Source organism: Macaca mulatta, chromosome 2, assembly GCF_049350105.2.
Source record: "Macaca mulatta isolate MMU2019108-1 chromosome 2, T2T-MMU8v2.0, whole genome shotgun sequence".
Lineage (NCBI taxonomy): Eukaryota > Metazoa > Chordata > Mammalia > Primates > Cercopithecidae > Macaca > Macaca mulatta.
The window spans coordinates 176,270,665-176,278,970 of record NC_133407.1 but is presented as its reverse complement, the minus strand read 5'-3'; the positions used below and the strand labels follow the sequence as shown (position 1 = coordinate 176,278,970).

General features: G+C 37.5%; 1 protein-coding gene and 1 long non-coding RNA gene across 2 annotated transcripts; one reads left to right on the top strand and one right to left on the bottom strand.

The window, feature by feature from the left end:
- The first annotated feature begins 1,964 nt into the window (after window positions 1-1,964).
- Window positions 1,965-3,163, top strand: CCDC54 (coiled-coil domain containing 54). Its single transcript, XM_001100208.4, has one exon. The coding sequence runs from the start codon at window positions 2,116-2,118 to the stop codon at window positions 3,100-3,102; it is 987 nt and encodes a 328-aa protein (XP_001100208.2). The 5' UTR covers window positions 1,965-2,115; the 3' UTR covers window positions 3,103-3,163.
- A 1,843-nt stretch (window positions 3,164-5,006) lies between these two features.
- LOC106996751 (uncharacterized) lies at window positions 5,007-6,694 on the bottom strand. The gene is made up of 2 exons (XR_001442785.2): window positions 6,457-6,694; window positions 5,007-5,237 (listed from the first exon to the last, which is right to left on the bottom strand). It is a non-coding gene; the product is annotated as an uncharacterized LOC106996751 (long non-coding RNA).
- Between the last annotated feature and the right edge of the window lie 1,612 nt (window positions 6,695-8,306).

Sequence of the window (8,306 nt, the reverse complement as noted above, 5' to 3'; positions counted from 1 at the left end):
CATTTTGATTCCAGAATGTTCAGTCTAATGTGTTTAGAGAATAAAATTAAGTTTTTACCTCAATATATAAAATGGGCCAAATATTATTTAATATTTCAAAGGGCTTGAATTTTAAGTACTGTTATGTAGAAAAACCTATAAGAAGAAACATGATAAATGGCTGATGTTATTTTTAAATTCTAAGGCAGTGGCTCTCAAAGTGTGGCATGCTTTGTGTCATGAGGCCACTCTGTATGTGTGACCATGAGGGCAACAATATTTCAAAATAATCCTAGGACACCGTTTGTCTTTTCCACTGTGCTTACGTTTGCCTGTTGAAAATTACATTGCAAAAGCAATGGTGGGTAAAACTGTTGATACCTCAGCATGAACCGCAGCAGGGGTACCACACTGACTAACAGTGGCTCAATCAGAAAAGGAAAAAAAAAATACAAGAAAAACCAGTTTCACTCAAGAATGTCCTCAATGAAGCAGTAAGACTTTTTAATCTTATTAGATCTCAACCCTTCAGTACATCTTTTTTCTATTATGTATGATATAATGGGAAGTAAGCATAAGTGTTCTGCAGCTTACCAAAGTATACTGGTTTTCATGAGAAAAAGTACATAAGTATCTGAGTTGCAAATGTATGCTTTTTTCATGGAACACTATCTTTTCTTGAAAAAACAACTGATAACAAACTACAGTGTTCACAGTTGGGCATTTGGCAAGCATTTTTGCAAAAAATGGATGGAGGGAATCTGTCACTTCAAGGAAAACAATAAATCAGCTTAATACAGTTCAAGATTTTCAAGCTAAAATTAGAATTTTGAAAATTTGCATTTGCCACCATGAGCTTGGCCTCTTCTCAATACTCAAAGACTTTTCTGGTGAGATTGGTGGACATATTAATGAATATGATATTTTGATACTATATAATACAATGAGTCAACATTTGGAAGACCTACATAATTCAGTGAACCATTGTTTGTCATATGACCAATACATGATATTATGCATCTATTCAAAATAAAAAAATAGACCAGTGACTATTAATATAACAAAGTATGAAAGTTCATTGATTTGGCCTAAAATGACACATTACAGCTAACTTCTAAAAAAATATCATTTGTCAAATTTTCATAAAGTAGCAAAGAATAATATCCTCAATTATCTTAAAAGGCTATGAAAATGCTCTCCCCTTTCCATTTATGTATCTCCATGAGGCTATTTTTTCTTCATATGCTTCAATCAAAACAATATGTCACAACAGATATAATGCAGAAGCAGATACGAGAATCTAGTTATCTTCTATTAATTCAGGTATTTAAAACATTTGCAGATATGCAAAACAATGCCACTCTTCTCGTATTTTTTAGAAAACCAAATTATGTTTTATAAAAAATATATCATTTATGTTAACATGTAATGGGTTTTTTAATTTAAATTAATAAGTAAATATCTAAGACTTTCTTAATTTTAATATCTACTATAAAATGTAGGTAGATATAACCCAAATAAACAAAATCTGTGTGATCCTCAATAATTTTTCATTTTTATTTATTTTTATTTTTTTGAGATGGAGTCTCACACTGTCACCCAGACTAGAGTGCAGTAGTACTATCATGGCACACTATAGCCTCCACCCTCCCATGCTCAAGTGATCCTCCCACCTCAGCCTCCCAAGTAGCTGAGACTACAGGCATGCACCACCATGGCTGGCTAATTTTTTAATGTTTTGTAGCAACGGGTGTTTTCTATGTTGCTAAGGCTGCTCAACAATTTTTATGATTGAAAAAGAGCCCTATGACCAAACTTTTGAGAACTGCTGTAGTTAAATGCGTTTTTTCTAAGTCAGCAGTCATTGTGACATCAGCAGCAAGTCAGTGATTACCATATGAAGGATTCCATGCAGTTGAGTATTATTTCACAGAGCTCTCCAGTTGGGCTGCTCTATAAGAAGCTAATCACCTAAGAGATTCTACTGCTGTGGCTGATGATTTCCACAGAGTGTTCTATGATGTTATCAGGAAAGGCATCCAACAAATAGTAAGAGAAAGACCATTTCATTCATACATTATTTCTTCCTGTGATTCTATGTTTTCCAACACCTTGCCTCTTGTTTCACCATGAAAGATGTACACACTTCACACCAAAAGGGTAAAAGCTGCTGCTAGGGAAATGTGGACTTCAAATGTCTCCAAGGTCAGACAGTCTTTTAAAAATGTTTACCACAAATGTAAGATTCGGCACCAAGATTCAACTAGATATCCAACTGTGACATCTGATGATTGTAATCAAGATGATGTTAGTTATGACGGAAAAATGAATCTTACAGTAGTGCTCCAAGATGTTAAAACTGCTCAAGTTGAACTTTTCAGCCAAATGACTGACATTGTCCATGCGATACCAAAAGTCCATGAAAAGACTGACTTGTACCAAAAACAGATGGAGGTCCTGGAAACCAGAATGAATGTTAATGAAGACAAACAATGCACAACAACTAAAGATATCCTCTCTATGAAAGAAGACATCAAGGCCTTAAAGAAGAAGGTGACAGAACTGGAAAAGCAGAATTCCTACTCCAGGATACATTGTCTAGAGATTCCGGAGGGAGAAAGGGGTGAAGAAATCACAGAACTGCTTTATAAACTCATACAACCAGCAACTCTGAAGAACACATTGGCCTCTACAGACAGGGAAATGTCTTCAGCAGAACCAGAGAAAGTGCCCAGTTATCCAAAGTCCACTGACCATCTTGAGAAAATAACAATTTCTCCCCAAATTAAAACTCTGAAGAAACGTAACCATCAAAATGCATCAAGGAACTTTAAAACAGCAAAGCCAAATATTTACATTTACCCAGACTTCAGTACATGGATCAAGCTAACTTTTGTTCATGGAGGAAAATGGACATTTTTCCTCAGTGCTACCAAGTTAGAAGAATTCATCCAGTGGCTTCTTTCTAGGCCAACCATTCTCCCTGAAGAACCCCAGGTCATAACCCAGAGATATTGTCCATTCACTGGGCTTATTTTGAGCTTGACCACAATCTGTCTCTCCATGTTCAACAATATTTACGGCTTTATTCGTTCCTTAAAAGAAGAGGTAACTCGACTATAGAGTTATGTTCTGTTTTGCTTGGTACAAAATAAATGTAACCTGGAGGCTCCAAGCATTTACACATTGGTGTGGTGGCTGTGAATTCTTCGGTAGTTTGCTCACTCTGGGCCCACTATCTGCAGAATTTCTCTGTCTACAGTAAGTTAAGGCACATGATCTAATTGAACTGTTGTAATTTGTTTTCTGTCAATGTTCTTGTTTTCTCAAAGGCAATTCATGAGGACTCATCCTGGGTCCATTTTCATAGATAATTGGAAACAAAGAATGAAAGAGTCAAGGGCAATGTGAAGTATGTTTGATGTTCTCCAAGTCAGTTTTGTATACACTTTGTCCTCATGGCCTTTGTGGATAAGATTTGTGATACCAGAAACATACTCTACTGACAAGACTTCATTTTGTTATTGATTTTTGAAATGGAGTCTCACTCTGTCACCCAGCTGGAGTGTAGTGGCACAATCTCGGCTCACTGCAACCTCCGCCTCCCGCGTTCAAGTGATTCTCCTACCTCAGCCTCCCGAGTAGTTGGAATTACAGGTGCCCGCCACCACACCCTGCTAATTTTTGTATTTTTAGTAGAGACAGGGTTTCACCATGTTGACCAGGCTGGTCTCAAACCCCTGACCGCAAGCGAGCCACCCACCTTGACCTCCCAAAGAGCTGGGATTACAGGCATTAGCCACCGAGCCCAGTCAGACTTTAGGTGGTATAGAGTGAGAAGGATACCCATTGTCAAGGCTACTAAAGTTAGCATTATAAAAGTGAAAGGGATTGAAAGGCCAAGTTATTGCAAGGAACGTATTAAAAAAATTGGCTTTTTCTTTCAACTTCAGCTTCTTCTCTATCAAACAATTAGATAAGAGGAGAAAGACAATATGATACTGGGTAATTTTTACATTTTCATGAAAGGAGAAAAATACCATGTCCTGTAGGTTTGATATAAGGGAAAAGGGAAAATCTAAGAAGGGGTTTGTGAACTAAAATCTCACCACTATAATACCGTAAACTCTTATATGACAAGGTTTTTGTTTGTTTGTTTGTTTGTTTGTTTGTTTAAAGCATATAGCCAAGAAGAGCTTCATTTTTAGATAGAACAGGTGGTTGTCATTGTAATTTCTGAATATCATGCAGAATAACTGTAAAACAATGTTTCTTGCACCACTTAACCCAGTGAATGAAATCTACCTTCCTTTGTGGTCATGTTTTAACCACAAATATTCCTGGCAAATGTACTACTACTAATTATTTGCAGTCAATACTTTGAAAGGGGGGTTTCGGTAGCTAGCTAAGAACAAATGAAAGAGGACAAAGGACCTAAAGGTGGGTATAGCGAAAATTAAGACACAATTTTGTCTGATGCTAATCTGGGAGTAATTACATACCACAATTTTTTTCATTGACAAATATATTCTATTTGATCCTTCTTTACAAATTTATAGATATGTACGTAATAACTTTTAGAATATGTCAATATGCAGGGAATCAACGTAAATGCCCATCAATTACAGATTAGATAAAGAAAATATGGTACATATACACCATGGAATACTATAGACAGCCATTAAAAAAAAGGATGAGATCATGTCTTTTTCAGGAACATGGTGGAGCTGAAGGCCATTATCCTTAGCAAACTAATGCAGGAACAGAAAACCAACTACCACATGTTCTCACAAGTGGAAGCTAAAAGATGGGAGATCATGGACACAAAGAAGGGAACAACTGACACTGGTGCCTACTTGAAAGTGGAGGTTGGGAGGAGGGAGAGAAGCAGAAAAAAATAACTATTGAGTACTAGGTTTAGTACCTAGGTACTAATGACTTGAGTTTACCTGGAAAACAAACCTGTGCATGTACCCCAAAACTAAAATAAAAGTTAAAAAATAAAATATGTCAATATGCAACATACCTAATAAAAGCAAAGGTATTTATTAAATATTTGTTTAAAAATGAGATAACTGTGCTTACAATGTATTGTTCTGTTAAAGGCACGAGCGATCTCTATGTATTTATTTACCATCAGAAATGTCCGTAAGGAACAGTCAGCACTCTACTTCAGTATATTAGGTGTGATGCTCACATTAGGACAATATCTAGGGAAGGCAGGCCATGACACAGGCAAATGACATCACAAATAGCTTCTGGAAGAGAAAAAAATGCCCTAGCTGGTAAAAGCCTGGGTCATCTGAGCCTCTGCATATTAGCACTGACTTTCACTTTTCCCCCTCACATGTCCGTTTGACAGCCCTTGATGTTTCTAGAGAGGCACATAGTTTACGAGAAGAGCACATGCTTGAGGATCAGATGACCAAAGTACTCAACCTAACTCCTAAATTTTACTCGTACAAATTCTATTATTTAATTTCAATGAGGTGTGTTCCATCAGCTGTAAAAACGTAATCATTATATGAACTGAGTAAATATTTTTTTCAGTGTTCACTAACAATCAGGGATCATGGAGGATACAAGAAAAGGTAGACATTCCCTGTCCTGTAAATGTAGAACATTAAATGGCATAAATAAAAAATGTACACAAAGAACTCTGAGGCATGAAAAATGGGAATGGGCAGCAAATAGCAATACTGAAAGTACTGCTGGTATGAGAGAAGAAAGAAGCTTGATGAGTCTTGTGGTAAGGAAGTAAGGTGAGGAAGAGGTGGAGAGGGCAATGCAGCTGGCAGAGGGAAAAACAGGAGCAGAGGGCGGGGGCTAGTAGGGAACATGGGATGTGAAAGCCATCGAGCATTAGATAACATGAAGTACAGATGGGCTATTATTTCAACCCTTTTATGGATCTAATTTTTCTCTTCAGAGATTCCCACCATCTTCATTTCAACCTGTTTTCTTTACCTACATAAGAATGTTAGAGGGGAGACAGTGACTCTGCATGATTTTCTCAAGGTCTCACACTTTCCCTAGAGAGGATTCTGTTGGTCCTGTTAATGAATTGAGTTCCCTGTGAGCAAAGGGAGGATTTTGCTTTTGAGTCAATTATTTATTGTCACCTAGACAAGATCTCACATGACTTGTTAAAATTATAAATTATCTCATAACTCAGCATGTGAGCAAATAACTTTTCCCCAGTCCTGGCTTTCAAGTTCACCTGCCTCTCACCAGCCCACCTCCATCCCTCCTGGCTTGGAGAAGTGGCGTTTCTCTAACCCACATTCCTTCACCAGTGCCTTGCAGAGTCTTCATCAATTATACCCCCTTTCCCCTCCATCTTAATCACCACCTATCAGTTCTTCGTACTCCGCTTACAAAAATACTCACCTGGTTCCCTTATCCTTGTGTTACCCTCGTCTCCTGCCAATTTCCCATCATCTTTTTGAATGAGAGGCCCACCCTCCCTGTCCCCACCTTGCCTCTCCTCTTCTCTCCATGGCTCATAGGAGCATGTCTTCCAGAACAATGCTTTCTCATCTAGTTCTCTTCCCATCACTCTGGCAGAGCCTTCTCAGTTTTCTTAGATGATTCCTCTGCCACTAATCATTCTGTTAAAATATAGATACTTCACTTTCATGACTACCAAATCAAAGAATTCCTAATCTAGCCTCTCCCAGGACATCCTGAGTTTTGGTTCCAAATAACTGTTTATCTTCTCTACTTGTGTGTCTACAAAAAAAAAAGTATATAAATATAATTAGATGAATGTCTATAATGTATATCAGTCAAACATGAAAGTCATTGTGCATTCACCAAAACATCTCAAATGATTGTTTTTGCTATAAAACACATCTACCGGGGAGGAAACACTCGGTGGTGAAACGAGCAAAGACATTCAAAGAAGAACAGATTTTAGAACGTCTATTTACTAAACATTTATATTATGTATCAGGCACTATGCTAGTTGGGTGTACAATCATGACCCTCATAACGATGTGATTTTGGCAAATTCCTTAAACCTTGTATTCAGTTTTCTGAACTCCGAACTGAGAACAATTTATGTCATGAGACTTTTGTGTTAATTAAATGAAATCATGTGTATAATCTGCCAAGAATAATGCCTGATTTCGTAGGTGCTTAACATATGGTGGTCATTTCCTTCCCTCCATAGGCTAAATGTTAATGGAGGGTGTGAAGATGAACAGGACATGGGCCCTGCCTCAAGCAGCTCCCATTCAGGACCCTGCCTCCTTTCATCAGCCATAAAGGACTCCAGACAAATAGGGAACAAAGTGACAGGCTAAATACAAATGCTTCAAACCAAATCTTGACTCCCTCATCCAAAGACAGTGTGATAAGAATAAGATGGGGTGTGAAGCTCTCCTCCTGGTCTGGGCACTCAACCAATATTCCATCATCTACAACAGTCGTTCGCCAACCTTTAATTCCACGCTGTATAAATAAGCAACAAAGAAAAGGATCTGGAGGGAAGGGAGGTTGAGTTAGGATAAATAATTTAGTTCAGTGTGTAATACTTGCTTGCATAAACACAGAGACTAACAGCATTCTGTTCATTCAAAAACAATATTCACCAACATTTATTGAAATTTGACTCTATACCAGGAAATAACTGAGCTAGGTGTGAACAAATAGAGATGCAAAGACATCAGTCCTGTCCTGAAAAAACATACTTTCAAATGGTGTTATTTCCAGTTGCCAATTATTTTGGTCTGTTGCTTAGATTTGGATTGGAAAACTACACACTTCATTTAAAACTTAATTTAGCTTTTTTGTGGGACACAAATCAAGTCCCATTTAGAAAAAGATATCGCTTTCCTAAAAGTAGTGTTTTAAGATTAATTCAAGACAGAAAAATATAGTTTTTTTCTAAATGCTTCTACACACCTCCAAAATGTGGACTGTCACCAACATATCAGTGGATTATGCTGTGAAACTTTATTTGTAAATCCTTTAAAACTCAGAATGCATACTACAAAGAAATAGTATTAGAGTTGGATTTTTTGATCAACCTGTAAAAGCTGACTGAACTACAATGTAGCTGAGATAATGGCATTAATAAAACTATAAAGCCAAGTTTTTGTATATTCCCATGCCAAAGTGTATTCAGGAAAAAAACTGCAATAGTGGTAGCCCTGACAGCTGGACCAGCACCCCCATGCTCCGTATTCTCTCTTCTATCTGATAGTGGAGTGAAAATTTCATAGATTGACGGCCCTAGTGGAGGACACCATGGAGAACAGGGAACAAAGAACAGCAACCAAGTGGGGGCCAAAACAGGTGCTCCAGGGATGGGAAGCCAAGGT

Excerpts from the sequence above, each read along its gene's own strand:
- CCDC54 (XM_001100208.4), top strand. The coding sequence starts at position 2,116 with ATGTACACACTTCACACCAAAAGGGTAAAAGCTGCTGCTAGGGAAATG.